The sequence below is a fragment of the Dasypus novemcinctus genome, chromosome 11 (genome assembly GCF_030445035.2).
Source record: "Dasypus novemcinctus isolate mDasNov1 chromosome 11, mDasNov1.1.hap2, whole genome shotgun sequence".
In the NCBI taxonomy this organism is placed as follows: domain Eukaryota; kingdom Metazoa; phylum Chordata; class Mammalia; order Cingulata; family Dasypodidae; genus Dasypus; species Dasypus novemcinctus.
In genome coordinates, this window is record NC_080683.1 from 80810940 (window position 1) to 80834890 (window position 23951).

The 23951-nt window shown below is 36.2% G+C and overlaps 1 protein-coding gene across 2 annotated transcripts in view; it reads left to right on the top strand.

Moving 5' to 3' along the window:
- LIN28B (lin-28 homolog B) overlaps positions 1-21827 on the top strand; it is a 160661-nt gene extending 138834 nt beyond the window's left edge. For both annotated transcript variants that reach the window (XM_058307202.2, XM_004478739.4), the window contains exon 5: positions 17003-21827. In XM_058307202.2, the coding sequence (XP_058163185.1) occupies positions 17003-17372 (370 nt within the window). In that variant the 3' untranslated portion in view covers positions 17373-21827. The remainder of the gene's footprint in view (positions 1-17002) is intronic.
- Positions 21828-23951: the final 2124 nt, after the last annotated feature.

Consider the following 23951-nt stretch of genomic DNA (forward strand, 5'->3'; position numbering starts at 1 on the left):
AATGGTAAATTGAAATTTAATTATGGAGCACCCATAAGAGATTTGAGTATTATTATTTGGGGATTTACTTGGCTTTCTTTTCTGTTCTTACGAATGAAAAAATATTTTTTTAAGCTTTTCCTGTTATTTCTTTTTTATGTTGACTCCTAATTCAGGACTTCAGACCTACCATGAATTATCTTACCATTGTTAGGGTGGGATGCTTTAGGAATATGACATCCATGATTAGGAAAGAAAATTGCACCTATTATTTATATAGATACATAGAGCTTCATAGTTCATAAAGCATTTACAAATATTTATCTCATTTGAGTTTTACAGTAGTTGGTGTGTTTTTTCTTCTATCTCTGCCTGTTGATTAACATTCCTTTGTAAAAGGTAGGTGCAGAGGAATGGATGTGGCTCAGGCAGTTGAGTGCCCACTTCTGGGTTCAGTTCCCAGTGCCTCCTAAAGAATGCAAACAATGAGCAGACAATGAGCAAAAACAACAACAACAAAAAATAAAACTAGTTGCAGACAGGTCAGCTTCTTTACACAGCCATCACTATTGCTTTTGAAAAGATATAGCATCTTTTCTTTCTTAGACCATTTATAAAATTCTACATTTTACTATATATAAATATACTATCAGCAATAGTCATCACCATTTACCATCTAGGTACAGTGGACTCTTTAATGTTTCTAATATTTTTAGTCATTTTACCTATTCTTTACAGATATAAAAATAAAAAGATGATGAAAAACACCTGTATTAGAATTTGAAAGAATTTAAGTGTAACATACCCAAATTTTTTTTCCATATTTTTCTGGATTGAAGATATACATATCCAAAATGGGCATTGTCCTTTGAATACAAGCAACTGTTTATCAACTCTTGTGAATTAACCTGGAACATACCCATCTAGTAATTACCAATCCACCTTTCCAGTGCATCTCTAAGAGGCTTTAGTTCATCATTACCTCTGGTTCTTTTTGTGCTTGTATGCTCAAAATGCAAGATTTTTTTTTTAAGATTTGTTTTTATTTCTTTCTCTCCCCTTCCCCTCCTCCCCCCATTGTGTGCTCTCTTGTGTCCATTTACTGTGTGTTCTTCTCTGTCTGCTTGTATTCTCATCAGGTGGCATGGGAATCTGTGTCTCTTTTTTTGTTGTTGCGCCATCTTGCTGCATCAGCTCTCTGTGTGTGCAGCGCCACTCCTGGGCGGGCTGCGCTTTTCACACAGGGCGGCTCTCCTTGTGCATACTCATTGTGTGTGGGGTTCCCCTACACAAGGTTCACCCCTGTGTGGCATGGCACTCCTTGCACGCAGCAGCACTGTGCATGGGCCAGCTCACTACACGGACCAGGAGGCCCTGGGTTTGAACCCAGATGCTCTATCAGTTGAGCCACATCCGCTTCCCCTCAAAATATAAGATTTTTAAAACTTTCACAGCTCAGAATTTTGTTGAAGAGTGGACATTTTCTCTAGTTTGTCAGTGTAAAACATTTTCATTTTCAGACATTGATTAAAAATAAATCCAGTGATTTTTTTTCATTCTTTTCTTCTTCCTTTCAGTCACTACTTTCATCATTTGTGCACTTATGAATCATATTGTATGCACAACCTTCATAAAAGACAAATGAATATTGTCACGTGTCCTTTTAGAAAAAAGTACTTGTTGAAAAACATTACCTGATGAAGCCCTCTCTGTAGAATGAACTTAGTGGAGACAATACACGTTTCTTTTTTATCCTTAGAAATATGTCATTCACTTAGCAATTCTTGAGTTAGAGAAAATTTTTTCTAGAATAGTATCTTATCTAAAGACTCATAATCTGAGATTTAGCTTATACAATAAACTCTCTTTCATCCTTAGAGTCTATAGCCTGCTATCTGTCTCTTTGTATTTATGTTCTTATTCATCTAATAATTGTGAAATACCTTCTTCCTTGGTTTTCTTCTCTTTGCCATCATGGACAGAAAATGAAAATTTAAAAATTCCCAAGTGTGTCCGATGAAAGTTTTTTTTAAAAGACTACAAAAATGCTTTCTCCAGATGTATTTTATACCTTCTGGAAAGGGCATGCAAAACTTTGGACATTGCAAGAAGAAAATTGAAGGATGGTGAAATAGTGATGATTTCCCCCCCCTATTTTATGTAGGTAATTTCATCATTATTTAATATCCCTAATATTTTAATTTCCTTTTATCATTGTTAGAAATAATTCCCAGGAGTATATGCTTTAGGAGATCTAGAAAATGCATGGTTTTCCACTGAAGTATGAATTTTTCCCTCCACATATGTTGAATTCAATCAAATTACAAAAATAAAACATGTAAAGAGAACTTCACATTCAATGTGATAAATAGCATTTTGCCATTTGCAACTATATTTTTAAATGTTTATTAACTTAATTATATTCGTTTTAATATATATTAAATGTATGTTTATTTAAAAGGTCAAGTATTCCCCAAATACATTTGCCTGCTTTTACGAGCACCTGCCAAAATATTTTTAAGATTTTTTTTTAGAAAAATTATTTAGTGGCTTTGTTTCTTTTGTCTTACTAAAAGAATGAACCAGGGGAAACGGACTTGGCCCAGTGGTTAGGGCGTCCGTCTACCACATGGGAGGTCCGCGGTTCAAACCCTGGGCCTCCTTGACCCGTGTGGAGCTGGCCCATGCGCAGTGCTGATGCGCGCAAGGAGTGCCCTTCCACGCAGGGGTGTCCTTCCACGCAGGGGTGTCCCCCGCGTAGGGGAGCTCCACGCACAAGGAGTGCGCACCATAAGGAGAGCCACCCAACGCGAAAGAAAGTGCAGCCTTCCCAGGAATGGCGCCACCCACGCTTCCCGTGCCACTGACGACAACAGAAGCCGACAAAAGAAACAGGACACAGCAAATAGACACAGAGAACAGACAACCCAGGGGGAGGGGGGGGGGAAATAAATAAATAAATAAATCTTTAAAAAAAAAAAAAGAATGAACCAGATTCTTCATGTAAACTTCTACCACCCAGATCCAGAGGATGACCAAAGGAGATGAAAACACTATCGTTTGAATACTTAAGGAATTATCCTCATAACAAAGCCATTTTTGGAGTATAGGATATGCAGAAATAAATTAACAGATAGATCCTACTGGTCATCACTTATTAAGAGTATTGTGCAGACAATCCTGTCCCCATCCAGGGATTTATCTGTTCTTTTCATATTTACCTTCAGTGTTTACCTCTACCCATTGCTAGATAGCTATCTCTTTGTGTCCATGATCATGTGTTCAGGGTCACAACTTTAAAGTAATTCATATAAGGAGACAAGAATCCTTAAGGGATCAGTGATCACAGCAGAGATCTGTGGGGATGCCTTAGCAGCTTGGCTATAAAGCTTTAGTCACAGAGGAAGCTGGATGGCATGAAGGGCAGCCTCAACCACTAGGGAAGAAAAAAAAAGTATCCATGAGACCAGGGATATCTTGCATGACTTTACCCTTAAGCTCTAATTTTCAAGATCAAACCTCCACAGAGGTGATAATAGCACAGTTTAGAGGTTATCTGAAAGTAGTAGCAATTTTCCTCATTCAATTTCCACCTACCTACCTACATGGTGAACAATTTAAGAACTGCAGATTCTTGGCAAAGGACAATATATAGTCAGTCACAGGAAGACCAATTGGACTAGAGGGGGATGTGGACAGGGGTCATTTAGTTCCCATCTGTACTTCATCATTTTCCTCAGCAGTAACTGGTGCTGGAGCGAGAGATCAAACTTATCGATCATTAGAGGCCTTTCCTTGGTGATTTGAGTGAAATAGTTTTAACTCTTTCTGATTCCAAGTAGCCATAGAGATAGGAGATGGTTTGGCACAGTCTTCTTTTGCCTCTTGCACATGAATTAATTCTTAAAGTGTTATTTTGGATAGATGCCACCAAGTAACATGCTCGAAGACTTTTGGCCCTATATAAATATTTTTTATGCTACATATATAAACACTGTCAAAATAGACAGTTTATTCATAGTTCTTCCTAATTAGATAATATAGAAATAATTCCATGTTAATAATTAAATATTAATTCAGAATACAGCAATAGGTATGTTTTAATACTCTCTTGCCGTAGAAGCTCAAATGCTACTAGCATTATTACTTGCATCAAAGGTAACTCAGTCAAGGTAACTGCTAAGCTTTGAATAACCCAGAAAATATTCACTTAGCAAAAACTAGGATAGCATCTTTTAATCTAGACCAGTTTTTTCCTCCGGGTTGGAAACAACCAGTATAAATCTGGAACTGTTATCTAACCTTCTGTACAGCTCATCAGTCATGCCACTGAAACTGATTCTTGACCTCTATATATCTTTCTCCTTTCTTTCCTTTGAAATTTCTCATGCTCTGTCTTCCTTCTGTGTTTTAGTAGGGAGGTGTATGTGTGAGAAAATATGAGCTAGTCACTTTTTATTTTGCAGTCCTTAAATTTTGAATATCTAAGGTAATTTTGTACCTAAGGTATTTTTTATTGTATTATTTAAATTCTTTCATACCTTACTGTCTTGATGTTTACATCCACTTCTCCAGATAGCAAAATATTACTTCATTCATCAAGTAATTGTGATGAAATACCTCTTTTAAAATTTCTTCTGCTTCTGATCAAATATTTAATAGTAAAAAAATAAAATCAGCATACACATGGGAGAAGATAAGACTTCAGAATGACTTGTGAAAATAACACCAACCTTAAAAATAACCCTGGCTTACAAAACCAAAATCTAAAAGAAATCATATGTTGAGCAAGAAAAAAAATTTTGTAAAAGTTGACATAAAAGCAGCAGTGGAATTGTATTTCTTCAGGCCAAGATAATGTTTATTTACAGCAGATGTCACACCTCTGATGCTGGTGGATTTGAAATGATCTGGTGAAAAGCAAGTGGCCCTAGAGGCTTTAAGTTTTCAGTAAGTCCGCTGTAATAGATAAATGGCAAACATTTGCGGACAGTATGTTATAATCTAATTATTTCATCTAAGCAAACATCCAATTTTAACCATTTCAAGGTAAGTTAAATATTGAATGTCTTCTTTTGAATATTTGATGCTAGCACCAACCTTCTTAAAAAATTCTTTACTTAGTGTGACCAAATATGGTAAATAAACTGTCCTTAGTTCCAAAAAGCATGAATTAACCCCTCTGCAGTTTGGCTAGTTAAAACAGTTACTGCAAAGACACGAGGCTTTGTTTAGTTGTGTGTGTGTGTTATGTCAGTGACCTGGTCACTCCTCCTTAGTAGTCTTGGGGTTCTGGGAGTAGCACTTGCAGAGTGTCCACTGCATTTCTCTTTCATTATCAACTTCTTTCATTCCCCCAAAATTGGAATGCATTAAGCTTTCTGTGCCTGAATACATCTTTTCTCCCTGTTCTGTTTTGGGTTTGTTTGGTTTTTTTCAATTTTTTCATTAGCCATAACTTATTACCCATTTGGGATGTTATTTGTTACATAAAAGAGAAATAAGATTTCTGTTTCAAATAAAGATTTTAACTTATGACCTACAATTCATTATTATATTCCTTCTGGAGTTATGGTACCAAGTAGAAAACTCTCAACAAATGATTATTGTTCAGTGGAATTGCTATAAAAGATACCAAGTACTTTCAAATATAATGGAATTAAATAAAAAATGTCTGGCTTATGATTACACTTGATTGAAGTACTCTTACATGGAAAAGGCTCCCTTTGCCCTCAAAGACTGTTCTCCTTCTATGCTCTCCTCTCTTTTAAGGCTGCCACCCGCATCCAGTACCCATATGGAATCTAAGCCCTCACTTGACATAGATGTGCAATGGACACAACCAATCCAATGTCCACAGAGAAAATGTGGAATGGGTATGGGAACGGTAGCCATGGTGGCTGCTGGGTGTGGGGAACGGGAGGAAGAGATGAGATGTGGAGGCGTTTTCGGGACGTGGAGTTGTCCTGGATAGTGCTTCACGGACAATTACGGGACATTATAGATCCCCCCAGGACCCACTGGATGGAACGTGAGAGAGTCTGGGCTAGGATGTGGACCATTGACTATGGGGTGCAGTGATGCGCCGAGATGAACTTACCAGGTGCAATGGATGTGTCATGATGATGGGTGAGAGTGTTGCTGTGGGAGGAGTGGGGGGCGGGGGCGGTGGGGTTGAATGGGACCTCATATTTTTCATAATGTAATTTAAAAAAATAAATAAATAATTAAAAAAAAAAAAAAGGCTGCCACCTGTTTCATCCCTACTTCTCTTGAAACCCTACACCGCCATTCATTACATACCAGTACCTCAAGTTTTCCATCTTATCTTACTGTTTTTATGAGATGATGAAAGGTCTGTGAATAGAGCTATTACTGTATTTTAGGTGGTTTTTTGAGATACTCTGATGCACTTTTAGCTGGGTGTTAAGAGATAGAGAATAGCAAAAGCTGATAAACATAAGACAATACAAAAAGCAGTCAGAAGACATCAAATGAGATAAAAATATGTAAATATATAAATCTTACTGTTCAATTATCTAACTATTCACATATTTCATTGGCATCTAGTTGTTCATTGGCATAGATGTTCTTATGTGCTTTTTTTTCTGTTAGTCTTTTCATTTTTATGAAAATTATTGAATGGGTATTATAAAATGTTAAATCCACTTCAGGCAAGGCATCTGGATAATTTCTCATTATAAAATGAGGTGATAAAAATGTTAGAACAGCAGTTGGTAAGTGAAAAACAACCTTTGAACTGAGGTTTGGAAGAGGGCAGAGGGTATTCATTTCCACTGCTAGCAGTATTTGTGTTTTGAATTCATACTGATTCCAAAAGCCAATAGACTGACCCTTGCTTACAATGACTAGAACTAGGCAATACAGAAACCATCCAGACATCTACTATTTATTTACCAAAAAGAACTGGTTGGCAATTATGCTGAGTAAAGTTTACTTTTTCCTTAATACTATTGAGTGCCTATCTTTAGGGTAGTCTAATTAATCATGTTATTAAACTCTATCTATGATGGACTTTCTTTTTTCTGTAAGTATAGAAAACAGCAAGAAGAAGTTACTAATGACACTCCTTTTGGCAAAATGTTTTTGTCAAATATTTCTATTAATAATAGTTTTTACAAAAAGCAGAGATCTTATGTTTATATCCATAAGAAAGTAAATTTCTATTAAAAGACAATATGATTTGGCCATTAGGATAAATGTTTATAGGAGTATCCATATTAAACAGTTTTATATACTTTTCAAAGTTATTTTAGTTGTAGGCTACAGAAGATAAAGAATTGAAGGAATTATTATGGATAATCAATAAATGTTAATTGGTAAAGATGGTGAAATTTAGAGAAAGTAGCAATTGATTTGAGAGCTGTAAATTATCACCCATTTGATGACATGGTTGCCTAAACATTGAACCCATCCTTGATTGATGAACTAAAGATGAACAATATCCTTAGAAACAAGGGAAACACTTCTGAAGCCAAACTCAGTAGGTTTTTGCAATATTTTCCTTCTAAAATATATAGGGACTAGTAATGGTAAAAAGGTTGTGGGTTTCTCTGATATCACAGCCAGAAATTTCAGGGAGTCATTTTTAGTTCCCACTGAGCTATAAATATGGAAGGAGATAAAATACACTCACACTTTTCTTTTCCTCCCTCCTTCCCTCCCTTCCATCATTCTCTCCCTCCCTCCCTCCCTCCCTCCTTCCTTCCCTCCCTTTCTACTTTTCTGAGGCATTAGTGACATGTTAGAAACAACTTTTTGGAAGATGTATTCTGTTTTGAACTTTATTATGCATTGTTGGGATTTTAGAGTGTTCCTTTGTTAAGACTGTAAATGCTAAACTTGGGTGTGTACACAGCTGCAGTTCTCAACTAGCTGCACACTACTGTCTCCTGGCAAGCTTTTAAAATACTGATGGCTGGGGCTCCACTCTCAAAGATTCTGATTTAATTGGTCTGGCTTAGGACCCAGGCATTCATATTTCTTATAAACTTCCAGGATAATTCTAGAACAATTGGTATAATATAAAAGGCCACTGTCAGATGACTAACAATAATGAAGGTCATATTACAAAATGGAAATGGAAGCTTTATAATTTTAATTCTAATTATTCTATTGCTTTTTAAATTATATAAATAATATATAAATTTTTTCTTGTTATTTAATAAAGAAACTATACAAAAGTTTTTGGAGTAAAAAAGGAAGTTCCCCTTCACTTAACCTCTTTACCTCCCTAAAATATAGCCCCTTCAAGTTACTGTTAATGCTTCCAGAGGATTTTTTTCTAATTATTATTATTTTGCCTCATTCCTTTTAATATCTACAAAGTATTTCATGGTATAAATGGGTTTTAAATGTATTTGTCCTTTTAACTTATTTAGAGCTTGGTGGGAAGGACAAGAACTCTAGCCAGAAGACCTGGGTTTGATAATAAATGCTTATTTTATTGTTAGTATTATTATCATTTAGTTTTCCCAGTGTTTTACTGCTCAGGACAGTGCCCTAGTGAATATGTTGGTTCTCATCATTGTGCTTATTAGTGACTATTCCTGTTGGGCAGAATCCCAGAATTAGAGTTACTGGTTCAGAATATGTGTATATTAATATTTTGAAATATACTGTCAAATTGCTCTCTAAGAGAGGTAATCTCAATTTACATTTACTGCAATCAGTAGGATCTAATCGCAGTGTTTCACACCTAAATAAAATCATTCACAGCACACAGTGACTTCATGGGCTAACTAAAACATCAGGCTTCTTTATTTTTTTACTGGAGTTCTGTCAGGTCCATTTGTTAGCACTAATTATAGCATATCAACCAGAAGCTCTGATTTACAGTTGTAAACATATGATTGAGAGTAGAATATTTTTTATTAATTAATAAATTTTGCTAGCAAAATTTTCAATGTACAGTGCAGGAGGGATGGAAATAAAACTGGGTCAAGGCAGTGAAAAGTCTGGACTAGACTAGTCCCAGCCTCTCATTTAATAGATGGGATAGCTCAGAAAGAAACCAACTTCCCTAGAGCATAGTGACAGAGCAGTAAACCAAATCTCAAGAAGAATCTACTTCAAATCTTGTGTGTGTGTATGTGTTAACGTTTTCAATTCAGGCTCCTATATTTTTTAAACTTACATATAACATAATTACATCAATATTATAGGGTATAAAATATTTTTACATAGATTACAAAAACGCTAATGAAATTTATTTTCATTGAAAATTTCCTTTTACAGAAACATTGTGAGTCTTAATTTCTTCATCAGTACAATGTAGATATTGTACTACCCACTTCATAGGGTTTGGGGGAATATTAAATTACACAATACATTAAAAAGCTAGCACAGGCTCCCACCTCCACCCTGGCAGGTCCAATCTGCAACCTTGGCAAAGCCAGCGCAAGCCACCGCAGAGGTGGAAGAGGCATTCCAGGCTGTGGGAGAGGTGGGTATCTGTCTACCAGATGGACTTGTGCTTGCTGCCGGCCATGCTGCTGCAGGTGTGGGCTGGGGAGGTGCCCTGTAGCTGTGCCTATACCAGTGGAAGAGACAACCCAGTCCAGGCAGAAGTGCATCCTTCACAGCTTCTACATGTAATTGTGAAGTACCTATAGTACAGGGGGTAACTCAAGCACCCCACTGAAATACATGATCCAAGTGGTCCTGGGGCCACCCCCTGCTATCCTAAGTATGAGAGTGGATCCAAAGACTTCTCTGCCATAGTCAATGGTTGGAGACCATTTGGGCTAGGAAAGCTGGCCTGGGGCCTGGGCATACTGGCTATAGTTAATAGTAATACTTTCTTTGGCAATACTCTTTCATAATCTGTTACAGATACTTCACAGCAAGGCAAGGTGTTGGTGGTGGGGTGATATGTGGGAACCCTGTATGATGTTATGCATGTTTGTTTTGTAAGTTCACAGCTTTTACTGTACACTTATTGTTTATGTATATTCATGTATGAATGATATACTTTTAAGGTGGAAAAAAAAGTATATCCAGTTCCCTTTAGCTAGGAGACTTACTGATATACTCATTGCAAACCCAATTTTTGGAATCCTCCAGAGTGGTCAACTTTCAGTTACATAAGGAATAGATGGAAGGTGGATGTAACTCAAGCAATTGGGCCCATCTACCATGTGGAGGGTACCAGGTTCGATTCCTGGGGCCTCCTGCTGAAAAAGCAAGCTGGCCCACGTGGCGTGGAAAGCTGGCTAGCCCACATGGCACAGAGAGCTGGTGTGACAAGATGACGCAACAAAAAGAGACACAGAGGAGAGACAGTGAGATACAACAAACCAGGGAGCTGAGGTGGCTCAGGAGATTGAGTGCCTCTCTCCCACATCAGAAGGTCCTGGGATCAGTTTCTGATACCTCCTAAAGAGAAGACGAGATGAGAAGACAAGCAGACGCAGAAGAACGCACAGCGAATGGACAGAGAGAGCAGACAGTGCAAGAGGCAGGGAATAAATAAGTAAATAAATCTTTAAGGAAAAAAAAGGAATAGATGTATGGGAAGCAGATGTGGCTCAAATGACTAAACTCCCACCTAATACATGGGAGGTCTGTGGTTCAGTTCCCAGTGCCTCCTAAAGAAATCAGTAAGCTGGCATGATGGGCAAGCGTGACAAACTGACGCAACAAGAAGCACAAAAAGAAATACATGAGAGACTCAACAGAGCAGGGAACAGAAGTGGCTCAAGTGATTAGGCACCTCCCTCCCACATCAGAGGTCCCGGGTTCAGTTCCTGGTGCCTCCTAATGAAACAAGGAAGATGAACAGACACTGCAAGTGCAAGCAAAGTGGGGATGGGGAGAAGTAAATAAATCTTAATTTAGAAAAAAATAGATGTAGATTTTTGTAGATTTCTCTTCAGTATTCATCATGATAAGATGCATATGCCTCGATAATAGTAGTATGTGTTTTTTAAAGTACATAAGCAAAAAGCCAAAGGGAAAAATTCCTTTATGTAAAAATGGTTGTCTTATGAATAAGCAATAAGATTTGCAATTTTTGCAATTAGGAAAATTCTTACTGCCAAAATATACATGCTCTCCCTAGGGTGAGAGCTGTTTGTTGTATTTAAATATGAACAATTCTATTTACTTTACTACTGTTTCCATTTTCCCATGGTGATTCACAGTTGGCACCATCATCAGTATTTTGTGTTTGCATATGTGTGTGCTAGTTTGCCAGGCTTTCTGGAATACACTCTTTATTTCTTGATTCCTGTAGACATAAAATGAAAATGGACCCTACTTCTTTGTTCTAAACCCAAAGACTCCAGCTCCTTCATTTCCTTAGGATCTTGATGTGTAGATTGTAGTATAATTTGCATAGGATTTTAAAAATTCATTAACCCACAGGAACATGTAACCTGTAACAAGCATTGGATTTACCATTAAATTGCGATCCTACTGTAAACTTCAGCCTGAAGTGCAGTAATATAGTATTCAGGGATGTATTATTTTTATGTGAACTCTTAATAACCCCAATTTCATATTTCTTATCCTAGAATTACCAGTACATTCATATAATCTATGAAATAAATATCTTTTCACAGTGCTTTAGAAAGTGGTTAGAGAATGGAAAGCTGAAGAGGAAACTACAATCATCAATATATGAAAAGATGCTTAAATTTAGTGGTTACTGGGAAAGATACATTAAAATGACCGTGAAGAAAACTAGCAGTGCAAGTGTGATGAAAATGAGGAGAAATGGAAACTACCCACCCCATTTGGAGGCCAATTTGATACTGTAAAATAAAAATAGTCTCCAGTATTACACTAGGTATACATCCTACAGTATCTTGCACATATGCATAAAGAGATATACAGGTGGTAACCATTTATGTGGGTGAATGGACAAGGTCTGTTGTCTATTTGGGGGCCTGTTTTGTATGCCCCCAGCCCAACATCCATTTTTTTAAATTTTTTGAATGTACTTTTTTAAAAAACTAAGATTATAAAGTTAAAAAATTCTTTCAACCTTAGAACCATAAATAAATAGAATGCCTCAAATGGGCTTGATTTTGTCCTTAGGGCATCAATATTGTGTTGCTGCTTATTTAAATACAGTTCAGTTAGACTCACAAGAGTGCCAGTGTACGCCCATGCGTTCCAAATGGTGACTTAATTTTGTTTGCCAGTGCCTACTCTATTGAAGAACTGAGTTTTCATTCTTGAGAAGAAACTCGAGGAAGGGCACATTTCTTGTTATAGGTTCTAAACCTTCAAGTAATTTTGAAGAGTTTTTTTCTGAGGATTGCATGAAGGCTATGAAGTTGGAACAGGCAACTCCTGGGTGTGAAAGCTTTAATTTATCTACCTCACTTATTTTTTTAATTTGTGTAGCCATAGTCTCTATTTTCCTATTTTATGATACTACAACTATTCCTAGACCCTGTCTTAAACCTAAGAGTTATGTATTGATGGGAACAGCTGGACATTCAAGATGTTTTTGTGTTGTTTTTTTTTTAGATCCCGTTTTGTACATGAAATATTAAGCAAATGATGCAATGTTGCACTGATGGTTTAACCTATAAGAAATACCCTAATTTCGGGGACAGAGAAATCTTTCTCCTCTATGCGGAAGGCCTGCAAATTGAAATGTGGATCGAGACTATTAGCAAAAGTTTGTCCCTTAGTTATTGCACCTGATTTTTTTTTTTTTTTGCCAAGTTGTGCCTTTCCTTCTAGAACTGTAAGTGAACATAGTAATATTACCTGTTCAGACTCTGAGGTAGATGTTACAGAGAACACACCAGAGGCTTTCTCACTGTAAGCTAATGCCTTGTGAATGTATGATCTACGTAGAAACCCCTGCAGTTTTACCTGCTGATGCTTTCTGTCTATTGGAGAATAAATTTGGATGACTCCCAACCCCCCCCAAAAAGATACATACAGGAAGTTTATTGCAGAATTTTTCGTAATAACAAAAATTAGAAACCACCTAAATGACTCTTAAAAAGGGGCAGATAATTAAATTATGGCATAAATTTGATAGGATATAATAATATGAATGAACTAGGTCTGCATTATGACTACATAAATATCTAAAACACAATATTAAATGAAAAAAAAACCAGATACATACAATATGCCACATACACTTAATACAGAATTTAAAGATACAAAACAGTACTTTATTTGGTTTATGAATATATATGAGCAATGTTGTAGAAGTATAAACATACGGAGTAGAAGGATTCACACCTGATTCATGAGATTGGTTGTCTCTTAAGGAAGAGATGGGATGAGACTAGAGAGGGATACTAAGGGAAGGGAATTTCATCTGTATCTGTAATGTATTTTTAACATCTGAAGCAAATGTAAAATGTTATTCATTAATAAAAAACTGTAGCACTGTATCTAGAACATAGTAAGCTTTTAAAACTCACATAATTACATAGTTCAGAATGGAATTAAAGTTACAAAGTCCTAAAATATTTGTTTTTATTTATTTGGCCATTTGAAGTGTTTCTATTTGATCTATTGTTGACATTTTCCTTCATTTAAAATGCTTTTAATCTTATTTTGGAGGTCTTTAAAAATTGATTAATTTTATTGTCATCTTTCATCTTTTAAAAAGCTTCTAAAGTAAGAAGTAACATTTTTAGAATGTATTAGCTTATTAAAGTTAAAATATAAAATAATTTTATGAAGAACTTGATGAATTGCTAAGATTAAACTGAACATTTTTGTTTAGTGTATCTTTATGTTTGATATGTGAGAAAATGTCCTTTGTACCATTGTTTCAGCATTTTGTAAAATACTTACCATGGATAACTTTGTTTTTTATGTTAGGCTGTGAGAATGTATATAACAAAACATGATTATATTTTGTATAGTCTTTTGCTTTTAAGGCTATATCCTTATATTTCTTCAATATGTAGCTATACATGAGCACAAATACACACATCATAGTGTAAAATTCATTCAAACTGGTGGCGGACTTGGCCCAGTGGTTAGGGCGTCCATCTACCACATGGGAAGTTCACGGTTCAAACCCCGGGCCTCCTTGACCTGTGTGGAGCTGGCCCATGCCGCAGTGCTGATACACGCACGGAGTGCCGTGCCATGCAGGGGTGTCCCCCGCGTAGGGGAGCCCCACGCGCAAGGAGTGCACCCCATAAGGAGAGCTGCCCAACGCGAAAGAAAGTGCAGCCTGCCCAGGAATGGTGCCGCACACACGGAGAGCTGACACACAAGATGATGCAACAAAAAGAAACACAGATTCCCGTGCCGCTGACAACAAAAGAAGCAGACAAAGAAAACGCAGCAAATAGACACAGAACAGACAATCAGGGTGGTGGGGGAAGTGGAGAGAAATAAATAAATCTTTAAAAAAAAAATTCATTCAAACTAACGAAAGCAAACTGGATTGGGAGAAATGGGGAGAGTGAAAAAAGGGTACTGGTACCATGTACCATTTGTATGGAATATGTAGTCTGGTATCATTTGTGAGCCAAAAGGTAGCTGCACATTTCTATTTTGGTGTCAGTCCCTTGGGAAGGAAGGCGTTTCATAATGGGGTGTGATCTGCACTCATAGTAAGAGTGATTGACATTGAATGATTAAATAGAAGAGAATAAATACCACTCCTCCCCTTTTAAGGCCAGGCATATATACACTGAATGCAAATCTTTTCATTGTGAAAGGCAATCTTGCCTAATGATAGCACATATCTGAAAAGCTAGGAGGGTAAATTAGCCATGCATATCAAAATGCAAAGAAATCAAAATCATATAGCATCTTTTAAAAATCACTTTTATAGTCCAAATATAATGGTAAATGCAGATACAGATTATGATTGAAGACTCCATTTGCAAAAGTGGAATCCTGAAATCAGACCCTTGGTCAATGAGTGGACAAAATGGTTCCTTGAATTGGATAACACAATGCATACATAGCACAGTGACTGATAAAATTGATGTGTCCGCCACAGAGGCTGCTCTATTACTGAAGCCTTTAACCTATTTTCTCTCTCTTTGAAAATGAGCTCCTGAGTGGATGTTATCCTCAAGGAAGTGAATTTAATTCCAAAGAAGATATTTTATAGATAAGCAAATTTAATTTTAGGAATTTACTTACCCATTATAGAAGAGAACTATGTGGGAAAACATTATAAGTAATGAGGTTATATTTTTCAAAGATGCCATTTTTGAGTGTTATTTTAGGTACCTAAATTTCAAGCATTAATAGTAATTTTTATTTTTCTTTAATTTTGCATTATCTCTTAGAAAACATAGCTGAAACAATATTGAATCTGCATTGTGATGTTTCATTAATTTATTATATCAAGGTGTGTTATTATACAATAAATAATTTAATCAGTATATGTGATTTCTTGTTTTTCCCCTTGACTTTTTGAAAATATGCCATACTATAAATACTTGTTAATTACTGCAAAGGATAAATACCCATCTTATGAATCTGTTATTCTAAAACCTGTAAGGTTTATTGATACCTGGAGATGCAGGAAGTAGTTACCCTAGTTTTTGCCAACTAAAAAAAGAAATTCACCGTTTGTATCCTATCTCAAAAGATTAAAATGTACATGCAAGTACTGAGGAAGCTACATATACTCCTTACTAAGGTGGTAGTTACTATTTTGTCTTTGAAATATAAAGTAGTATAAGTTAATAAGCTTGTTATTCTAACACATTATTATTGTGTTATTATTTTGTTTTTGAAATATAAAGTAGTATAGGTTAATAAGCTTGTTATTCTAACACATTATTATTATTATTGATAATAATTAGTTATTAATTATTTTGTTAACATAGTTGTAATTTTCAATCACCACCTATTTTACTATTATTTCCTAAATGTTTTGACCTATTATTTGTACTACATAATGACAATTATGTAGACATAAATGTTTTTGGAAAATAAATTTAAAATAGAAAACTCTTACAATATTTCATTTGGAGACAAATCAGTAAGCAAATTCTATAACCAAAAGGATTAAATTCCTTTGTTAAATTTCAAGTTTCTTATTTTTTCTACTTTATGATGTCTTATTGTTTTTCTTTTTTTAATTAGAGAAGTAGGTTTACAGAAAAATCATGCATAATGTCTTGTTTTAAATTTAAAATGTTAAAGAAGGAAAATGTGATGGAAATTGAGTAAATATATAGTCCAACTAACTTCCTTGCTCAGCTTTTAGAGGCTAAGTTGAATTTTGAAACATCTAGTACAAAGACATCCCTTCAGTGCACATTTAAAAATTAATTATTACTGGACTTATGTTTATTTCAACTTAGAAAATCCACCCAAAAGAAAAAGTAATGTGCTTACAAAGAAAATATAATAATTTTCCCCTTCACTGAATGATCATCAACCTTTATTAATCCAATCTAAGAATTTAGAAGCATTCTTTTATAGCAGTATTCTGATTCAGACATTCTATTGCTTTAGAATTACTTGGTAATTTGCTAAACCTCTGACTTTCTTAGATATTGGATTTCACTGCATTACTTAATTTGTATATGGGGGCGGGGGGGGAGGGAATCTTTCCAGTTCAGGTGGTTCCCACAATCAAAATAATCAACATTCAAAAAATGTTAAATTTATGAAACTTAATTCAATCTGTAATTTTCCCAATTGCTATTATATATGTCAGCAGCTGTATTTTTAAGGGTCTTTTTTTTAAAGCTTGCTGTTGAATTTTGGCTGCCCTCTAGTGGGCTAAACTTCCCTTTGAAAATAATCTAACAGCCTATGTAAGGAGTCCCTAAATAAGGAGTCAGCTTATATTTTTTCTTTCCTGTTTCAGTGCTCTCGTTTTTCACTGGTGAGTGTGTTTGATACCACTAGTTTTATGACTTCACCCATGGTTTTTGATGATGATTATCTTCGAAGCAGCCAGTGTTATAAATAACATAGGTTTAAGAAGACACTTAATGAGATTGTTTGTTAGTATATTTTTCACTTGTTACATGTGTTTGATGACAAATGCTACCTCTATCTAAGATGTTTGTCTCATTCTTGTTTGCAGATGCTACAACTGTGGTGGCCTTGATCATCATGCTAAGGAATGCAGTCTACCTCCTCAGCCAAAGAAGTGCCATTACTGTCAGAGCATCACGCACATGGTGGCAAACTGCCCGCATAAAACTATTGCACAGCCGCCCGCCAGCTCTCAGGGAAGACAGGAAGCAGAATCACAGCCATGCGTTTCAACTCTGCCTAGAGAAGTCGGGGGAGGCCATGGCTCTACATCACCACCATTTCCTCAGGAGGCGAGGTCGGAGATCTCAGAACGGTCAGGGAGGTCACCTCAAGAAGCTTCCTCCACAAAGTCATCTGCAGCACCAGAGGAACAAAGCAAAAAGGGGCCTTCGGTTCAAAAAAGGAAAAAGACTTAACATTTCTTACCGTATCGTTTTCTTTACCCAGTTGGGAAGTCTACCTCATGCAAGTACAGGGGAACAGTATTTCACAAACAGCAAGCTGACCTGGAATTTTAACTACTGTTGAGGAACTGTGAATTTTTTTAAACAGACAAATCACTCTAAACAAATTACACTTGAGCAGGGTGCCGTGTTTTATGTTACTCAGCGAATGAGACATTGTGTGTATCTATATGTGCATGCATGAGAGGGAGAGAGCCTGAGTTTGTGTGAAAAGATTTTATATTTAGAAATGTAGACATATATATAAAGAGGGTTTGTCTTTATATATGTGTGTATATGGAAATAAGCACACACCCTCCCTCACATAATTGGACATCTCCAAGAACTGAATAGCAAGTGAAGCATTTTGGATGGTTTCAAAAATAACCCCTGTAGTTTTTTTTTGAAATTCCATTTCTTTTTTATTACATAAACATAAAAACATGACTGTTACCTTTTGTGTGAACCAAAGGATACTTCACATCTCAGAGCTGCCAATCATACGGTACTAAGGGATTTTTAAGACATCCAGTTCTCCCAGTTTGGGATTGCCTTTTTTTTTTTTTTCTTTTTTTCATACCGATAGAGTGGCTTTTTTTCCTGTTCAAAGGCAGTACCTTAATTTCAAATGTTTATGACTGCCATAGCTTTTGATTCTGGAATGCATAAATCCAGAAAAGACAATGAATGTGTAATTTCTGTGCCGATATCTCAATGTTTTAAATTAATATGTCTTGATTGTAAATTAGATGCCTATTAAGAGAAACAATGGGGAGGGTAATGTGTAAGTGTGTAGTGACTTGGTTGTTTTAAGTGATGTTTTGATACCAACTCATTGTGATTTTCTATGTGTTGTGAGGTTTTTAAGGGATGGTGGCAACAGCAGCTTCCCATGACAACTCAATTCTTATAACCATCGCGTAGCACAGGGGACCCTCCTTGTTTACTACTGAAGACCTTGGAGGAAAACTCCAATTGTCTGGTATATATTTTTGATGGCTGTTTTATTCCCCCTGGAGAGTTATTTAACTTCTTTTTAAAACAAACAAAAACAGTACAGAAGTGAATAAAACACAGGGGTTGAGAATGAAAATTGCCCAATATATTTAACCTGTGAATGATACTGTAAGTGCAGTGTTTGGTAGAAGACAACTAGAGTGATAAAGACTGGGGCAGAGGTATCAAGCCCTCTCCTATCAGAGCGCTGGAAATACTTTATATAATAAAACTGAGCCTCTAGTGGTTCCCTTCATTATGTATGCTAAAGTAACCTGTATGGTGGATTCAGGATGAATATTCATTGCTGAAGATAATCTTCTCACATCAGTTCTCAGTTATATGAATAAACTGGCTCAGGACCAGCCACAGTATTGATCTCTTCAGGTTTCAGTCAGGAAAAAAAATTTATTTTGGTGTCATCCTGGTTCTAGATGTTATGGGTAAATTTCTGAAATAGCTCCATGTAGGTATCAATTAATTAAAATGCTTAACATTGGCAATAAATGTACTTTTCTATGAGCCTATTGGTGTACGCTCAGATAATCAGATAAGGAAAATCATATGATTCAAATGAGACATATTTTTCTGAACCATTTGCTCCGTCCTCCACTTGTCTTACCATGGGAGGCTTGTATAGTTGCTGCTCCTTCAGCAAGTTACACATAAGGAGAAAATGCCTCTGATTGGGCCACCAGTCTACGACCGTGTGAGAATCTCCGTGGTATATACTGAAATGTCAGTGTGCTGTAATGCAAAGCTTACCTTTGACGATATTGAATGTGATATAGCTATAGAGAAATACTTCCTTGCCTTATGTGAGGATTGTAAGCTTATTTAAATTATGTAGACAAATCAAAGTGACATTGCTTAATTTTTAGCAGGTATAATAAGCTGGTTAACAGTGAAAATGTAAAAACAAAGTCACTTTGAAAATTCAAACCAAAGTTTCTTGACTTTATGGAAATAGAAAATTATGTACTTAAAAATTGGACATTCCCCATTTACATATAAAAAGTTCAGAGCTGAGATCACTGTTTAAAAAAAAAAACCTTATGGGTGCAATTTGAAATCATTTTAAGCATCTTACCAGACTGAACTACTAAGAGCACATACCAAACCTATCTTATGGTCAAAAGTTAGGGTTTATTTTTTATATGAGAATATTATCACTATTACATAACATGCTCAGGACAAAAAACTTTGCTCAGGGAACATACCATATAATGTTGTTGTTGTTTCTTTACAGAACAGTCTATAGTCCTGCTTTCTCAAAACAAACCAAATAATGTAGACCTTTATGTAAGTGTTATGTACTATTAGCAACTACCTCTGAGTTTGACATAGATCAAAATTCCTGAATAGATACCAATTTCCCTCTTTTTATTTCATGTGAAAAGAACTCTAAAGCAGAATTCCTGAACTTGCATATGTGAATATCACTGATGTGAACATAGTTCATTTACATGGGTGAAATTTTATTCTGTTTACAGCAAAAGGCTACCTCATAGTTGATGCATAGCACACCTTTATGCTGCTCCAGCCTTTCAGGTGGCTGATAATCCTCTGGTACAGAACCTAATTATCTATATTATAGACAACAATTCACAACTGCATGTTTCTAACAAACACGTGTGAATAATGAAGCATCTCATTTTAGTTAGTGAAGTCTCCAAGCATTTCCTTAAAGTTATCATGTATTTAGTTTGAAGAATCACGGGCACTCTTCAACTTAAGCAAAACAGAACACAGAAGCAATCTTGGAAATAAAATAACTGCTTTGCCCAGATATAGGGAGGGCGTGGGAGGGGGTAGCAGGAGGAGAGGCGTTGGGGTGTATTCCTGTTGGGCAAACAGTATAAAAGATGCCAATCTCACTCATTTAACTACTTGTCTGTGCTACCCTGAAGCCAAGCATACAGCAGCATTATTGTCCTAGGCAGGTCACCACCAGCACTGGCTTACCAAGGAGTGAAGGTGCAAGGCCATTCCTATCTGCTAAGGTGTAGGGTCTGTGTGGGAAGTGCCAGTTTGCAGGGCTTACTCAAGGGGGCCTCCGACACAGTTGTCCCTTGACCTCACCCCCATGTCAAATGGAATCCTTTGATTGGTCGACATTCCAACATTGAGATGATTCCTCAGAAAGGTGTGCTGCCAGTCTCTAGCCCTGGGGGCTGTTCATTTGCTACATGGCAGATAATAATGGAAACGTCTTTATACTTAAACATTTCTAGTCTTCACCAGAAGACTTTGATGTCTTTTTTTACAGTGAAAAGATTTAGAAAGATTTTTGCCTGCTTATAACTTGGGTGTTTAGTGTGCAATGTAGGGAAAATGATGAAGAAACGTCATGTATTACTAGCATCTGTCCACCTCCAAATCTAGGATGTTTTCATTACCGATTTTTTAAAATTCTGACTCAGTTTTAATTTTGCACCAGTACGGCCCCAAGTTACTGCTAGTTGTATTTAGTTTGTGAATAGAAACCTGTAAGTGTTAATAGATTTTGTAACATTCACTGTAAGATGGACATGGGAAATCTCATTAAGTCTTAAACTTAATTTAAATTAATTTATCTGTTTTCTCTAAGAAATGTTTATCATAAAATATATATGTGTATTTTCCCCTTTGGTTATAAAATTTGGGAAAGTATGGACAAGTGCACCCGCACTGACTTTAATTTCTAGATGTCTTAATGAGATTTATTTTAGAGAAGACCAAATTGTGAAAAGCATCAAATTCTGTCTTACATAAATGTCAGCCTCTTTAAGATGTGGTGGCTGTGTGACCTGCGTCATAGTTGTTAGATTTCAGTAAGAGGTTGGCCTATGATTTGCATTTAAGTTTTACCTTTGGAATGAAGCTGCAAAGATACGGTAAAGTGCTGTACTATGAGAAAGTATCATATTTAATCCATCTGCAGCTTAACACTTGTCAGAGTTACCAGCTTGAAAATGATGTCGTTGACTACCTCTTGAATTATATCTATCAGCCACTGGCGCCCACCACCAAGCTGGCTTTAACTAGTGTGTGTTGCTTTTTGGTATTAACAATTCTAACCATACTAGAGACCAAAGTGAACGCTGTTTTCTATATGTCTTTAATATGGTGTTTTACATAGTGTTTTTTAAATTATCCTGTGTAGTATTTAGATTACCTCATTGTCCATTTTGACTTGCCCATGTTGTTTACAAGTGAAAATTGAAAACACTTGAATTGTATGTTTTTTAAAGGACAAAAAGGAAATGTTTAGAATGTCATTTCTCTCATGTGCAGTCACCTTTATGGACTAAAGCACTGTTTTGCCTTTCTGCAGACCATGGATTTTATATTCTCACTTCATGCCTAATGTCTTTTTCTGTCAATTATGGATATTTTGAGGTTTAAAAAAATTACGTTGATTAAAAATAAAACATATAACGTTGGCATTTATGATGAGTTTTGCAGTCTTCATTTAGGTGATTGCTAAATTAAGTGAATGGATACAAAGCTATTTAGATAGTATTCACACCAATCTGAGAGTAAATTAAACGATTTTAGCAAACCCTCAGATAATGGAGATTGTGAATATGGGACTTGTGTACGACATACAAATAGTGAATAAATTCATTCAAATGTAGGCAGGGGTGGGGAGGGTGCTGTCATCACTAGGACTGTCCCTGCATTGTCCTGCATGGATTGGACAAGCTTGTGAATTAAGGCACATACTTCATGTCATCAGGAAGAGTGTTGTGGAACAAAAGTTTTCCAATACTTTTGGAAGAACCATTTTAGAATTTTTCCATAATTTTTTCTCCAATAATATAAAAGTATTTGAAAAGAAAATCGAAACCAGGTTATACCAGTACCAGTGATCTAAGTGTGAATATAGATTTATCATACTATTTTTGCAATCTTGGGGTACTCTAAAAGCAATTTGATAAAATGTGTTCTATAAACAGGCCAATCTTAAAACTGAGCCCATTTTCCACATTGATAGCAAGAAGCCTCTGTACGGATGGATCACTTTTCTTAGGATGTGGAGGGCTCTATTATGAAGCTTCATGAGAAGATGATTATATAAACATTCCAACCATGTTTAATTTTGCTGATAGTTATATAAAGATTAACTTTTTGTTACAAAAATAGCATTGTACTTTTACCATACAGAATATGGAAAACAATAATAAAAATAATACATAATCCCAATACCTGCAAATAGCCATTAACATTTGTATTACTTTCCCTCCAGGTTTTTTTCAAAAACTATACATGCACATATACAAGAGTGATTTTAAAAATAAAATTAGATTACATTATATATGGTTTGGAGCTTTACACTTTTTCCTTAATATCATACTATTCCATTCTATCAATAAACACTGTTCAAGAACATTCGTGATAAATGTGTGGGTGGTTTGAGGACCCAAGACTCAAGCTGAGCATAAAGGATGGGCCTCTTGGAAGGGATAAGGAAGGGAATCCTAGGCAGAAGAAACAGTGTAAACAAAAGGTCAGAGTCAAGAATAAGTGCTGCATGTCCAAGCAATCAGTAAGGAGACGAATTTGGTTAGACAAAGTATAAAAGAACTGTTAGAATGCGTTGGAGGGCAACTAGTGTAGACAGGACCTTGAGGGGCTGTAAACTTTAAAAGAAGCACCACATCCACCTCCAGCTTTTTTCCTAAGGGAACTTTCCAGTTCTCTGTGATACTACAGGGTGATGGAATCCCAACAAAAAGTCGCAGTCTTACTGAGCTGAGAAACAAATTCAGGGCTGGCAGTGGACAAAATTAAGGGACAAATACCAGAGAGCCACATCAAGAAAGGAGCCGTACATTCTGCATACAGACTCAAGTCATTGACTCTTAAGACTCAGCAGAAAACAGCAGCTGGGAGCAGGGCCGGGGATAGGGTGAGGCCAGGAAAGCACCTAAGGCACAAAACTGAAGGAGGTGCTCACTTTCTTGATGGTGCCTTGCCCGAGGCACCTCCCTTGCCTCTCCCTTGTCTCTGGCTGGGAGGCCAAAGGAGTTAACAGAGAATTGAGCAGCCATCTAGTTCTATGGATATAGACACTGAATTTCAATTACCCAGTTAGAGAGGGTTTAGCTAAACACCCTGGGCTTTTTGTCTAGACCCCAGAGCTATATCCTAAGAACAAGGAGTCCTGCACTAGGAGTGAGGCTCACACCCTAGGAAAACTGGCAAAATTGAAACAGATAAGCTATAACAAAGCCTAAAACTAACTCTGGATGGGATGAAGGTGACTAGCTGGTATACTATCTGCCTATAAAAAGAATACTACCCTCCTTGGAAAAAGATAGTCATAACCTCTCCAATTTTTCAGCTACAACGTCTGGCATCCAATCAAAAATTATGAAGCATACTAATATGCCTAACGAATTGGAAGCAAAGAAAAGCAACAAAAAATAAAAACATACATACATATGAATCAGATATTGAGATTATTATACAAGGACTTTAATAATAACTTTGACAAATAGAAGGAAGAGATAGATACAAGTCAAACAAATTCTAGAACCAAAAACTGCACAATTCACAAAAAACAGGATA